At 47.8% G+C, this 15,553-nt stretch overlaps 1 protein-coding gene across 1 annotated transcript in view; it reads right to left on the bottom strand.

Annotated features, from left to right (window-relative positions):
- Nucleotides 1-1,794: 1,794 nt before the first annotated feature.
- The window catches only part of LOC149275925 (centrosomal protein 128-like), a 39,227-nt gene continuing 25,468 nt past the window's right edge, over nucleotides 1,795-15,553 (bottom strand). Inside the window, exons 19-27 of the mRNA XM_089504117.1 lie at nucleotides 13,381-13,617; nucleotides 11,974-12,023; nucleotides 11,576-11,599; nucleotides 9,143-9,220; nucleotides 7,655-7,768; nucleotides 7,310-7,502; nucleotides 3,332-3,413; nucleotides 2,576-2,780; nucleotides 1,795-1,872 (exon numbers count right to left, since the gene is read on the bottom strand). Of these exons, the coding sequence (XP_089360243.1) occupies nucleotides 1,795-1,872; nucleotides 2,576-2,780; nucleotides 3,332-3,413; nucleotides 7,310-7,502; nucleotides 7,655-7,768; nucleotides 9,143-9,220; nucleotides 11,576-11,599; nucleotides 11,974-12,023; nucleotides 13,381-13,617 (1,061 nt within the window). The remainder of the gene's footprint in view (nucleotides 1,873-2,575; nucleotides 2,781-3,331; nucleotides 3,414-7,309; nucleotides 7,503-7,654; nucleotides 7,769-9,142; nucleotides 9,221-11,575; nucleotides 11,600-11,973; nucleotides 12,024-13,380; nucleotides 13,618-15,553) is intronic.

Genomic DNA, 15,553 nt, shown 5'->3' with positions numbered 1-15,553 from the left:
ATGTGACTACGTTATCAGGACTGGCTCAGACAGCGCCGGGTCTGTATGTAATGTAGGGGATGTGACTGCGGTATCAGGACTGGTCAGACAGCGGCGGGTCTGTATGTAATGTAGGGAATGTGACTGCGGTATCAGGACTGGCTCAGGCAGCGCGGGGTCTGTATGTAATGTCTCTAGCTTTCATATTTAGGGAGGCACACGGGGGGGACAGGGACCAAAGTGGGGGGGCAATTGTGAAACGCTATATATATATATATATATATATATATATATATATATATATATGCGTTAGGTATGTGTTAGACATGCATTTTTAACTACATAATCTGTACTTATCTTTTTGAAGTAAAGACGGTGATTGAAATATGATTTCAAATTAACAGCTGAACTGGCAGTTGTTTTTCATTCATTAATATTAGACCCTGCTGCCGATATATATTAATATTGGCCTCTGCTGCCAATATATATAAATATATATATTAGACCCTGTTGCCAATATATTTAATATTGAAAAAAAATTGGACCCCAGGAAGGCTCCACGCGTCCTAGCATGCAAGCACTCCCTCTGCTATCGCCAAAAAAAAAATATTTCCCACGCTGACTGCAGTCTTCCTTCCTGACCCTACTGTGACATTGAGAGGTCCTCTCCCCTGTACTCATCCCCAGAGTCCCTTTGTCATTCACTAAGCCATACCTCTCCTTTACTTACTCCCTGCAGTTCGGGTATAGATCAAATAAACATGTCAACAGCACATGCATGTATAGATTAACTGAATAAGACGCAAAAACTCTGTATTTGCAGGTATACACAAATAATGTATGTAAGCATTGTATAGCAGGTATAGAGCAACAGAATAACACCCAAACCCAGCATTGCAGTTATAGATCAACTAAAAATCACATGTAAACTCAGCACTGAGGGTATAGATCAAACAAACAATACATGAAAACAGCTTTGCAGATATCCATCAACTGAATAAGACAAACAAGCCCCGTATTTGCAGGTATACATAAATAATGTATGGAAACATAGCATAGCAGATATACATCACAGGTTGCACACCCCAAAGCCAGCCCGGGTGTCCTTACTGCCCATATAGAACCAGACCAGCACACAGATAACACACATAGGATTTGCAATCTTTGTCCCCAAACAGCCCAGCATATGACATCTTTGTCCCCAAACAGCCCACCCTGTGCCATATTTGTCCCATAAACAGGCTACCTGTGCCACCTTTTATCACATAAACACCCTGCCCTTGCCATCATTGTCTTTCCAAAAATCAATTACATCTATAATGCACATGCTTTTACAGTCACTCACTAATTCACACAATCATTAATTCTCTCTTTCACACAATTTAGTTACACATTTATTATTGCATTCTAACAAATTCATTAATTCTTTCACTCATTCACACATTAATTCATTAATTCTCTAACTCATACACAAATTAATTTTTTCATTCTCTCACTCATTGACTGATTTTATTTTAATATTCTTATTACCCCCATTTCTCACTATCTACCCCCCCCTTCTTACTATCTACCCCTGTCAGGTACTGGGTCCATACAGCTGCCTGTAATGACCCAAAGCGCCCAAAGGTGGAGTTCAGGAGTTATTGCGCAGTAGTGGAGTTGGACAGGGCCTTTTGCAGGGCGACTGCACTTTCCCGGGTGGGCATCTAGGGTTGTGCAGCCACAAACCAGGGCCCTGACATAGCAGCAGATGTTGACCAGTTGAAAACACAATGATATCCTGCAGGCACCCTGGAGCAGGTATGAGACATAGCTCTACAGACGAATCTGCAGGCTGGGATTCGGAAAGTTAAGCAGAGTAAGGGGGACCGAGCGAGCAAGGGACAGGGAGACCTAGCGAGCAAGGGACAGGGAGACCGAGCTAGAAACATAACCAGACAAGACATACATGGTACAGGACACCCCTCTACTGCAGTCTGGATGGGGCCTGACAACCCCCCTCTCCCCCTCCTTCTACTATCTACACTCTCCCTCCTGTGTAGTTCACTTACCTTCAGATGTCTTGTGGTGGGAGCACGAGGCTTCTGTCTTCAGTGTCTTCGTCGTGGTGCGCGCTACTTCACTGCTGAGCGCCGGAATATGGTGTCATATTGTGCTCAGCATAAAACGCCGGCACTGCGCTGAAGACAGAAGCCTCGGGAGGAGAGTGAGAGGCGCCAAGCGGTTGCTGAAAACGTAAGCAACCTCTTGGCGACCCTCTCTTCTGCGTCTAGCGCTTCCTCCGGGCTGCAAAAAAACAAAAACTGGCGATTCAATTGGGGGGGGGGCATGATGTACTGGTGCATTACAGGTACTGGAGCACCTCAAGATGATGTATACCAAGCCAAAGATGGATTTGCAGAAGGATGTCTCTCTGCATTACGAGAATGTTAATGTACTGTTCCACCCTAAATTAACAAGGAAAACATTACTATTATGTCATCACTGGTGTCATGACAGCCCCTAACTTTACAGCAGCGTCGGCTCATACGTAGCACGTATAGACGCTCTGTAGGTATGCTCCTGCTTTACTGTTGACCTTTCAGTTAGTGCTCACCAACATGGTGGGCTTGTCTGTAGCCAGTAGCGTGAGCAGTGAGCCGTCTCGTTCAGCCGCAGGGGTAACAATGAATTTTCCAGCGATGGAGAAGACCTTTTCATGCTCCAGCTTCTGCCACATATGAATGGGAATGACCCATAATTCGCTCTGCCCAGTGATGCCAGGGCTTGTGCCAAGAGCCATCCCACACCAAGAGACCAAACTGAAGACGTAAAGAAGCCAGATTTAAAAATCCTTCCGTTTCATGTATATAGATTCTTGAGGAGAGCGGTGATCAGACTCTGGGGGCTCTTTTCTATGTTAAGCTCTTTGAACCCGATAAGACATTTCCATTGATTTACACAGGAATTTCATTCGGACATGATGCAGAAAGTCAGATAAAATACAAACCAAAGTCTGGCTTCATCTGCAGTATGCAGGCTGGCGCTCTGACAAGCCGAGCAGTGGTCATGTTGTTCCCATCTGAAATCTTCACTGGCAATAGCAAGAAATGCTGGTCTTTAACCAACATCAAGTGGACATGTGCACACATGGAGTCGTGAAATAGTACTCAGGACAGCGCATCAGCGTCCCAGCAGGTAGGGGCACCTGGAACGATGAGCATGGAATAGTACCTGGTACAGAGCGGACTGGCATCTGAGGATGTAATGGCACCCAGTGCACTGGGATACCCGGCATGAAATGGCATCTGGTGCGGGGTGTACCCAGATACCCGGCATGGAATAGGATCTGGTGCGGGGTGCACCGGGATACCCGGCATGGAATGGGATCTGGTGCAGGGTGTACCCAGATACCCGGCATGGAATGGCATCTGGTGCGGGGTGCACCCAGATACCTGGCATGGAATGGGATCTGGTGCGGGGTGTACCCAGATACCCGGCATGGAATGGCATCTGGTGCGGGGTGCACCCAGATACCTGGCATGGAATGGGATCTGGTGCGGGGTGCACCGGGATACCCGGCATGGAATGGGATCTGGTGCGGGGTGCACTGGGATAACCAGCATGGAATGGCATCTGGTGCGGTGTGCACTGGGATAACCAGTATTTAAAGGCACTTTTATATGTTTTTTGCTGGACATGGGATACATGTGTAAAGCTAAAGTACGCTACACGTGACATGAACATGTGTGGTGTAGGATATGTGGCTTAGCAGACCAGGCTGTGGGAGGTTTACATGGAACTCAAATCCTCGCCATCCATATATCTGAGAATGTGAAGTATTAATAGACAAGATTACACTTCCTATCATTTTTGAGAAAATGCCAAAACAAACATCTTGATCATGTTGGCATATAATGGGCACCATGAATACTTTATTCTTTGCCACTCCCCGCTTACTAACCCTGAGAAATCCACAGGTATTTCACGGGCGTCCTTCCAGCCATGACTTGGCAGGCCCTCGCGTTCCATGGTATGACAGAACACAATGCCAGGCCTGTGCCGTGCAGGTCATGCCCATTGCCTGTGCCAGGAGCGAGCACCGGGGCTAATCCATAGAATGACTGGGGGGCACAGGAAAATGGCTACAGCCAGGCCAAATGAGTCAAGGCATGGAGACCCCCTAACAGCGCACCAAGCGGCACATTAAAGCAACTCCTCTGCTGTACAGATCAACAGAAGCCAAATGATTAAAATCTGGCTATATGGCTGCTTAACAGAAAGCAGGGGTTTCAGTGACTCTAATCTGGTGATTGGCATTATTGGCAGAAATGCATATTATCAATCGGTTCTGTGGAATGAGCTAAAAGCGGCCTCATCGCCTCCCAGAAAATGTAATCTGGCTTTAAGGCTGCTTTATGCCGCTGTGTAGAGGGTCAGCACGGATTCTGCGGGAATAATCCTCCGAGGTATTACACCCCCCACAGTGAGCGGGTGGAAGGGGGTTTCTTCAAGTATCAGTGAAAAGCTTAACAATTACTCTATATAAAAATATATCCGAGGTGCAGGCAATGCCAAACCACTTCCACCACAAAGCAGCTTGTGGAAAATCCTGAAAGAAAGAAATGGAAAAAAGCACGTTTGCGGAAAATTGTTCGTTCTTCCACAGGTCAGGCCAACATCGGTGATATTTACTTTGAAACCAACTCCGCTCTCCAGTTTGTGCAGCAGGCACCGTGATGATGTGTCGGAGAAGGACTTCTCCATTTCATACCAAAACTGTAGACACCTTGGAGCGGGAGCTTTATCGTCCCCTATCGAATATCATGCGCGAGAGCATTATACGTGCTGCGCGGGAGCGTTTCACCTTTCTCACCAAACTATCCAAATGGCATTGGACACCCGCGGCCGGCGCAACAGATACCTCGATGCTGACAAATGAGCGGGTTGTAAGCAACAGGACGCGGCGAAGCTGAAATCGCTGCCTGGGTTTTGCGGGTCTTTATGTCCCTTTAACCCCAGAATAACAGTAGCCTTAAGTGCGTTCCCTCTGCCATAAACAACCTTTACTCCTTTCTGTCGCTAAATGGTTAATCTATGGGACAAAGGAACCCTGCGGTTTAACTCCATCCCATCGTAGCAGGAGAGGCGCTTAGGAGTTTTCTTTTTTCCCCTGAGAACCGCAACGGGGGAAGATTTTGGTTGAACCAAAAAAATGTTTTAGCAGAAAAAAATAATGCTCTAGCCTAATCCAAGTCCAGGAGCCCCCCGCCGAGAGGACATAAAGCGCGCTGGAATTAGGGATTCTGAATGAATTAGGACCGCTGAGCCGATAGGCTTTAATTAGAGGCTGAGGCAGGTTAGTGGGTGCTCACTTCTCATGGTACCGGGAGATAATCCTGCGTCCTGAGAAAAGCGCTGCTCACGCTCCCTTACACGCTGCGCGCTCGCAGTAATTAGAGCGCAGATCGCCGTCTATCCGATGCTGAGGGGGCAAATAATGAAAGCTGGGACTGCATCTTCTGGCAGCCAACAAATAGCATTGCAGCTGTTTTGGAATTACAACTCTTGTGGCTCTCAGCCAGCATCCAAAACAAAACATACTGTGCCTGTAACGGCTGGATCATCGGGGGAGATCGCAGACAGCAAGCTGTCCCAAGACGGACAAGTAACGAGCTCCGATAGCTGCGCAGGCGCTTAATGTTAATACACAGAAAACGTTCATAAAAATAAAATCCAAATGAGTGCACTTTAATAAATAATTATTAGACATACACCGGCAAAGGCTCGGGCTGCTCTCCCAGTGGGTTGGGATCGTCCGTGACACTGGCTGTCGGGAGCAGCGAGAACCCGGGAAGAGCTGCCATGGAAGGTACTTGTTCCAGAGCGAGGTTATGGAGCAGCCGCTATCCAGGCTGTCTGTGTATTCCCTCCTCCGATTATAGGCTTTGGCACAAAATCTTCAATCACATACATGCTGCTACATGGCTGAGCGCTTTCAAATTAAACCGATTTAGATTTAAAATTGGACAATAATACCCAGATTGTCACTCCCACGTTTTACCAAAGTTTATATATAAATTAGTATAAAAAGATATAATCTGCGTCCATTAAAACTTTTTTTCCTGCGGATTTCCCAACTCGACGTTCCGGTTTGTTGAGGGCCAGTCCGGGTAACACCAAAGGCACCAAGCCCATTCCTGGCGCGGGGTAACTAGCTTTGTACGGTGTCTGCAGCCGTCCGGAGCCCTCCTGTTCAGGATGCAGTTCCATTTACAGTGCTGCCTGGCGCATGCTCAGATTTCCCCCTTTTCACAGGAGCTAGAAGGAGAAGAGGCAGACGGGTGCGTGATCAGCGCCGCACATAAACCCCAGCAGGGAAGGGGGTGCGAGGACAGGACTGGGGTTTGTTTATGGCGTTCTGATATGCAACGTGTAAAATGCGCGCTACTTTGGGGTCCCAGGTTCTGGCTGCACATCTGTACAAGCGTGTCCGACGGCCAGAGCATTACCTGCCCTGCAGCATCTTTACTGCATTAATGCCTTGTCTAACGCTTACCCTCGTTTATAAAGATGCGGGGGCACTTGGCATACTCTCCCCCCTCTGTATTCCGGACATTTCCATGCCTGCGAGCGTTCCATTTTTTGTGCAGGTTTTAGTTAAAAGGCGCTATTTCTGAGGCAAGCAGGGCCTCGGGGAATGTGTGATGCGTGGCTATCATTTATTATGATAATTATTCCCAAGAGCTCAGGATGAAGGTCTGAGGAAAAGCCAAGGTACACAGCCCACCTAAGGCGTCTGTGCGAGCCCCCCCAAAAGCACATACAATACCAGTGCTGGGCCGGGATCCAGGAATGCAGCCTGAGGGATTATCTAGGCTTCCACGGCTCAAATGAACCACTTCACCAAATGACTTGGGTCACAAGCACCTTTCACACAGGGTCTCCCCCCCTCAGAGAGCAAGGGCTGCCCGACAATGCACCATAACCCTTTCCCTGCCAGTAAAGGGGAGTTTTTAGACTCCTAGGACCCGCAGCCGGTTACGGAAAGCTGTCCTGCGTGGCACAGAGAACAAACACTACTGAATACGAACAGCGGCGACTGCAGAAAACTCTAAGGAGAGCAACGTGGGCACTAAAATGGCTAATTAGCACTAATGTCCTATACATTATTTCTGGAGACAAACAAAAACAGCGGCGTAATGCCACGTGTCTGTGGCATCCAGCCATAAATACGGCCGGGGTGATCGGATCTGGCTCTCAAGGGCCATAACTGTTTTAGGGCCATTTTGAGATGGTTCAATCTAATTCCCATTCGTACTCCCAATAACAGAACAGTGCAAGCAGCTACCCGATAAGGAGGGAAGATGCCGGTAATCCAACACAATAACGCTGTCCGCAGAGCGGCCGGACGCAGAAGACGTGTGATACTTACAGCTGGAATCAGACAGCCAGGAGCTGGACCTGAGGCTGCTGTTAGCCCGGATGGAAGAAGAAAGTGCCGCTAAACGGATGCTCTCAGCATCTGCCTTCGTTTTCTCTGCCTGAAAAAATAAAAAAAATACTCCAGTCACCTAAACAGAGACAAAGTTTATAAAACTGGGGGTGAGAATATCGAATAAACGGGGCAAAAGTGTTTAACTGAACCAAACGCGGTTATTGGACAGGAGAAAGCGAGCGGAGGGGGTATCATTACTCTGTATTCCTGGATCCTGCGCCTGGAATCCTCTAGCTGCTGCTGAAGCGAGCCCACGATCTCCCGGTACTGCGCGTACCTCTCCTCCATCAGCCCTCTCTGCTGGCAGGAATCCTGAAGGGTACACAGTAAGGCTGTTAGAGATGACAATCATTGGCTGGGTACGCTGGCTGCTTCGGGAGCACAGATTACCCAGCCGCCACCGACCCTGCTGTACTATAATGCATTCTCAGCACCACCGTGCAGCGTGACACATGCGCGGCACATCATGCCACAGGAGCCTCTGAAATACAGTAACAACACCGCTTCCCTTTATCCTTTACACACACAATTCCAATTCCACCCAATTATAAAGTAATGATCATAATTAAACAAAACTATTACCCCCAGATGTATTTTGATGTAAAATTGTTTTTTCTTTAGCTTCTCAATCCACTCCCACTTCTGTAATTACCCGTCACAGGACCCTGCGCCCGCTAACGATCAGAGCGTGTTACTGTATGCAGCAGCTCCAGATTACAGCCTCAACGTACAGAAAATCCTTGCAAACATTCCCTGTTGTGCCTGTCTTTTGAGAGACAGTATCCATGGCTACACACCTGTTTCCCATTTCCACACGCTAAACACATACCATCACATGAAACCGAAAGAGTCCTTATAGCACCCGTTCCTGCACCACAAACCCGTGTCCATGCGACCCACTGGCCCACAGTGCACCTTATAACTCAGCATCTTGGCAGTAAACCCGTCGGCACACAAGCGGTTAAAGACACGCTGGCCTGCGAGGCACGCTAATCCCGTGGACACAGCGCGGGATCGAGGGATGGAACAATGCAGCCAGAAGAATGGAGCTCATTCACGCAACATCCATTTAGATCAGTTTCTCAAGGTCTCTGCATACAGTATTTCCCCCCTCTTGTTCATTTACACCGGAATATTTCCTTAGGTCAGTGAATTCAAAATGTCCTAAAGGCCTATTCATTACGAGCGGACATTGCGGAAATTCCAGGCGCTCTCTCAGCTCGTGGGGTCCAGCGTTAGGAAGGTAGCACCCCTGACACCCGCCGTTTCTGAACAAGAGCTCATTGTCAGTTTGCACAAAGGCCTCCGATCTGACTTCATACCAGCATTCAGGAGGCAGGGCAGGCTGGAGCTGCTCTTATTTACTAACGGGACTGGCACGGACATGTCTGTTTCCCTCAAACATAGAACCTCTGGGAAATAAACGAATTGTGTGTGAGAGGTCAACAGCCGTTCCCTTTCTTGGAGTTTATGCCATGACGATTGTGATCACGGTGTAACTGTGAGAGGGCACTTTAGCTGTCTCCGGATATATTTATTGGTTTCTGTTCTGGTAATCAGGACCTCTGAAGGTACCGGACACACAGTGGTCAGTAAATATACCAGAAACCCTGCAGGCAACCAGACAGTAAAAGAGAGATGGTGGCGCCCTCCCCGTGGTTACGTATCAATGCCCACGACACTCACACTAAGCTGCTTTATGTCATCCAGAAGACTCAGCTTCTCCGGGACAGACTCCAGGTGATCCAGAGCCATCCGTGTACTCTGGGGGGAAAGAGACAGTTACATTAGATATGAAGAAGGTTGTTCATGCCCAATGTGAAGCCCCAGAAAGTTTTACAAAGGTTCCCAATCTGAAAGCTCTACCCCCCCCGACATATCAAATGTTCCGACTGGGAACTACTGGCATCGCAGCTGCGCACCTTCGACGGTTCAAACCGCGAATGTACAACTCCTCCGTAACCCCAAAAATTCAACAGTAGTTTCCACTGCATTGAAAGGCATAAAAGGGGCTTAAGTTTAGTAAATGAAAGAGAAAAAGCATTGTCTGCTCAGTTCTTTATTTTACCGTCTTGCCCCCCCCCCCCCGACAACTGGTGTCCATAGGCATAGAGTCTGTGCCATCAGCTGCTCCACATTACGACTATTCTTTCTGGGCTTCCCACTGTCCCTGGAGATTTGGGGTCTGTCCCTGGAGATTTGGGGTCTGAGGTTTGCTATTCTTCCTCAGGCATGAGATGTTGGTGTTGAGCAGCTCGAGTAAACCTTCCTTTCTGAATCTTGGATGTATGTAGAGATATTCTCGGTCCTGAGCGGCTCGGTTTGCTGCCGGCAGTTACTTGGCTCTGTTCCCTGTCGCTTGTTACCCTGCTGAGGGTCAGGACACTTTGCACCCGCTGGCACTCAAATAAATGCCAAATGGGCTACTTGTGTATTGCTTGTCATTTCAACTACATTCTTCCTATGGATCCTAATGGGCGGCAGGAATTATTTTGAACTTGTCACAGATCCTTCTGCTTTCAGCTTTCTATTTATTTGCACAAAGTTCTACTTCTACAATGCGTAAAATGTGTAAAAATGTATCTAATTAGAGCTGTGCCAATAGACTGCAAACCCACTGAATTGCTTTGTCAAAGTTGTCTTCTATTGATTACAATATATATACACAATAAATATGTGGGCCTTCGTATATGGAATATATATATATGCGCCTCGGAAAAGCCATAATCCAGGCTCTGCACTGCAGGAGAGGCCAAGAGATCTCGTTTGTTTCTATAGAATTTTAACGTTCAATCTGTTGTAGCTTCCCACCTGCCAATGGACGCCATTAAATTAAGAGAAAGCACAATAGCGGAGCCAGTCCCGTCTCTCTGAGCCGGTATCCAAGTTCCGCAAAGCATTTTTTATTATTAGAACAGTTTGGCTTCGCCTGTTGGAACTGAACCTTTTTCTCCCCTTCACCAAACCCAAAAGTTTTCTGTTGGGAAAGGCGGCCCTGTATCTTCAGCACGCGAAGCCTTGCGATTTACACAATACCTCCGTATAGCTTACAGCAAGAAATCGGCTAAAACGGTTTCCTGATTTATTGCAAATATATTTGCATTGTGAACTGGGACAGCACCTCTGGATAGAGAATTAGCTGACTAAGCAGAGCTGCCGCCTTAAAATCTGAACGAATCTCTGTTCTAGGAGATTAAAGATCTGGCACCCGGCACTCTGTAATTGTGTCATTACAGTAATTGACAATGAGTCAGTAAGCGGCACGCATTTTGTGTGTTCCGGGTCCCCTAGGCGGATGTAGTGCAGCGATGTAAGGGATGCGGGGCTCATGCTGCCAGCCATATTACAGATCAAACACTGAAAAATAATCATTTCTACTTTACTTCCACAAGAAAACGGCACGACATGGATGGAAAAGGCGTAGAGACCGGAGTATGTGGGGGGCCATGCCGGACAGGGACTCATATGGCAGCTCTAACACACATTATAAATACGGCTAATGCTTCACTACAGGCTGGTTAATGTATTTCGTTTGGTTTAGTTTAGGTTTAGTCTTACCTGATAGATATACGTGTAACATGCATACAGACATTGATGCATGAAACATAATTATTTAAAGTGCAGAACGCGCGCAATATTCATACACCTCGCTGGTCTCTGTGGTATGGAAGATTAGCCATGAAGATACAATGCGGTATATATTTTATACAAAAACACACAGCCTCACCAACATTACTGTATCGGGCACGGGGCACCGGGCTTTACATTACTGTATCGGGCACGAGGCACCAGGCTTTACATTACTGTATCGGGCACGAGGCACCGGGCTTTACATTACTGTATCGGGCACGAGGCACCGGGCTTTACATTACTGTATCAGGCACGAGGCACCGGGCTTTACATTACTGTATCGGGCACGAGCCACCGGGCTTTACATTACTGTATCGGGCACGAGCCACCGGGCTTTACATTACTGTATCGGGCACGAGCCACCGGGCTTTACATTACTGTATCGGGCACAATTGCTACGAGCACAAGATTTATACAAACTTCACAAAAGGGCAAAGGAGACCATAGCTCTTTGGCCGCACCAATAAACCGGCGGTTAACGACACTCACCCTTTCCAGATCCACAATCCTGTCCTGTTAAAAGAGAGAGACTTTAGGAAGCAGCAGTTTTATGTTTTGTATTATAGACAGACACAGGCTCTACCAGTTCCCGTTTCCCCGTCATAAAACTCTCCCATTCAGTCGTGGGGTTTTAATGAATGACAATAAAGTTTGACAGATAAAAGAAGACGTCTAACAGCTGTGGGGTATGAAAGGCCAGCTGAGCGGGAAGATCTCCACTCTCTGAGTAATGAGACTGCATGGAACGAGTGCGCTAGTTTACAGGGTCACCAAAGAGTTACTTTCAGGACCTTCCACCACAAAGCTCTACCAGATAATGTCATTCACGCCGTACAGAAAGGGCCGGCGTGTAAATGCAGCTCTCTGTAAATGTAGGACCTGCTCACCTGAAGCATCCACATCTCCTCATCCTGTCTGCGGTTCTTGTCCTGTAGGTCTACCAAGAGAGAAAAAAAAAAAGTCATTCTTAATCACATAGCAACAGAAACATACGCTATGAGCTCATGGGAAGGACTTACATGAACATGTGTGAGAACGGGAACTGGGGGCAGACTGAGAACGTATAGCGGTCAGGGTGGGATGCATTGTTGGAGATCCAGAGGCTGTCAACTATAAAGCTGAAGAAGCCATGGATCTTTGCCCCCCCATGACCTGAGTCCATGATGTTCCATAGAATATGGTTTATACATCTGCACTCAACAGCCAGACACAACACCCACAAGAGTCACCCCAACGAGAAGTCTGCGATCTGCACTCAACAGCCAGACACAACACCCACAAGATTCACCCCAACGAGAAGTCTGCGATCTGCACTCAAAAGCCAGACACAACACCCACAATAGTCACCCCAACGAGAAGTCTGCGATCTGCACTCAACAGCCAGACACAACACCCACAAGAGTCACCCCAACGAGAAGTCTGCGATCTGCACTCAACAGCCAGACACAACACCCACAAGAGTCACCCCAACGAGAAGTCTGCGATCTGCACTCAACAGCCAGACACAACACCCACAAGAGTCACCCCAACGAGAAGTCTGCGATCTGCACTCAACAGCCAGAAACAACACCCAAAAGAGTCACCCCAATGAGAAGTCTGCGATCTGCACTCAACAGCCAGAAACAACACCCAAAAGAGTCACCCCAATGAGAAGTCTGTGGCTTTTCTGTACAGCAGCACGTGTAACGCCGGCATGCGCGTGTTGAGTGTATTCCAGTCCATAGTAGGTTTTATCACTAGATAAAAAAGTGTCATTTTCTGTAATGGTTTTCACATAATACAATGCTTTTTGGCTTATGTAGTTTGGCCCATATTACTATATGGACATACTAAGTACTTATCACACCGCCATGTGACAAATAGTAGAATGCCTCAGTCTTAATCACCTTGACAGGCTCTTTAACAATTATGATCTATTAATAATAGACTTGTTAGCATAAGGTGGACCTTACTGACACAAATTCATTAAGAATCCGCTTGCTGTCACCCGGATATCGTGAGAATCTACAATGGCTGCTGCCGGATCTGTGATAGAGAGAAGCCTTCAGACGTTGGAAGGGGCATTTCTTCCTCTCAGACTCAAAGAGCACAATAAACTTCCACGCATCCCTGCCGTGATTTCAGCATCCAGACCTAATCTCTGTCTGGGGACATTTTCTTTCCTGTTACTGCATTTCAGGGAGATTTATCTGCGTTCAATAGGCTTCAGTAAAATGAGTTTGGAGCTTTTGCTGGGCGAGCAAGAAGCAGCAGAGATATGAAATGATTGTCAGGAAAATAATAAGTGCGCAAACTGCAATGCTTGGCACGAGTGTCGCAGCAAGATATCGCGCAGGACGGTTTATCTCCCGAGCGAGGGTAGTTGGCACAGACTCTGAAAATCACCTGCTTCTGCGAAGCTCTCACGGCGCGTTCCCTGCGTTGCGCCGGCACCTCAAACATAACCGGCCCGGAACGGCCAGCTTGGGGCTGCCACTCACCGCACTCTCTCAAGCTACTTTTACTGGCTTTGGAAGAGACCGTACCGTTCCCTGTAAAGAGCGCACAAATCCGAGAAAAAGAAAGTGTAACTGATGCAGCGGCACCCGGGGCCGGGCGTTCATACAAAGAGCTGGGCATGTGCGGCCCGACACATCCAACCCTCTCTCTGAAAACAGCCATGTCGGTCAGACAGATCCAAACCTCTCTCTGAAACCGGCCGTCTCGGTCAGACAGATCCAAACCTCTCTCTGAAACCGGCCGTCTCGGTCAGGCAGATCCAAACATTTCTCTGAAACCGGCCGTCTCGGTCAGGCAGATCCAAACATTTCTCTGAAACCGGCCGTCTCGGTCAGGCAGATCCAAACATTTCTCTGAAACCGGCCGTCTCGGTCAGGCAGATCCAAACATTTCTCTGAAACCGGCCGTCTCGGTCAGGCAGATCCAAACATTTCTCTGAAACCGGCCGTCTCGGTCAGGCAGATCCAAACCTCTCTCTGAAACCGGCCTTCTCGGTCAGACAGATCCAAACCTCTCTCTAAAACCGGCCGTCTCGGTCAGACAGATCCAAACCTTCCTCTGAAACCGGCCGTCATGTGCCATATTCATCGAACTGCAACAAAACCCGGTTTTCTAAGTAGTTTATCTGCAGATTATGTATAATTAATACATCAGAAAAGGTGAATTCTGGGTAATTATCAAACTTCACAGCCGCTCTGACTTCTGAGCAAACCTCGAGATTCCACGTAATCATCGAACGGCACGACGCCCCTGAATTCCGCACAAATATTAAATTGTGCAAAACTGCAGATTCGGGTTATTTATTGATCTGGCCCAGAGCTGTGGATTCTGGGTAATAATTAAGCTGCACAATGTCCGTGGACTCTGCGAAGTGCCAAGGAAAGGAACGCTTGGCACGAGAGGAGCCAGGAAAATCACTTGTGAACGGCGCTGCAGCCAAGAGAACACTTCAACGTTACGCGAGTCCTTTAAATAGACACATTCTACACTTCATCAGCCATTGAGACAACATATGATCGAATTCCGATTTGGATGCCATGAATGGTCATGTTCCAAAAGTCAGGATGATGGGATAAAGAGATAAGGGTTTCTGAGCGTTCGTAAAGAGTTGGGCTACGCGACCCGGCAAGCCTTCAGGTAAATTAAATGACTTTGAGACAATGTTTTGGTGGTAAAAGAAAGGGATTAGGCAGTCCTTGGCGTAATCTGGGAAACCCTACAAAATGTACAATAGACCTCATACACCAATCTGCACGTTCAGCAAAACGGCCAGGAACCAGAAGGTCAGGGATCCACAGGTATTTCTGTTACCCCGCTTTGTGCGACTCGATTCTCCTCTCATGCCGTGGGCAAATGGCTCGCAGACACACATTCCCAGTCCAAGGATTGGAGAGACTCCCTTCGACTGGGAATCGCTCTTTTTTGGTTGACCCGGCTCTGATATTATCCCCGCACCTCCCTGGTCCCGCCGCAGAGAGGGGAACGTAAGCCCAGTCTCTGTCGCTTTAGACTGAGGAAGCTAGAACTTCAAGAGGAACGCTGAAAATCTTATGGATTAACCGCGGGAAAGTTTACACAGGTGGTGCGAGAGGAGCAGGAAATTAAACCAAAGAGCAGCTTCTGTTTGGTTTTGCTTCCTTGCCAGCCCTCAGCCCCCCACCTTTACATGGAGTATTGTCAGCACAGTATCTGCCCGTTGAGGCCGCTGGGATGGAATTAATGTGTTTGGGTTGGAAAGGTCAGTTTTTGTGGACCGTTATTTATTGCTCTTACAAACATCAAATTAGTCTTTGTGCTCCGTGATTTATTCTATGAGACACGCTAGCTGTGTGGTTTTGTGGGCACGCAAAGTGCATGCCAAGTGAAAGTTCTGTTCTACCGCTGGGTGCAGGAGAATCTCCCGCTGCCCGTGAAATAGACACCTGCGACGGCCGAGCATCGGTCCTGATCCATTCTGCATTCACCATG

This window comes from Sceloporus occidentalis, unplaced genomic scaffold (assembly GCF_023333645.1).
Source record: "Sceloporus occidentalis isolate IW3139 unplaced genomic scaffold, rSceOcc1.0.p SCAF_256, whole genome shotgun sequence".
Classification (NCBI taxonomy): Eukaryota; Metazoa; Chordata; class Lepidosauria; order Squamata; family Phrynosomatidae; genus Sceloporus; species Sceloporus occidentalis.
The sequence above is the reverse complement of the archived record's forward strand: the minus strand, read 5'-3'. Positions and strand labels throughout refer to the sequence as shown.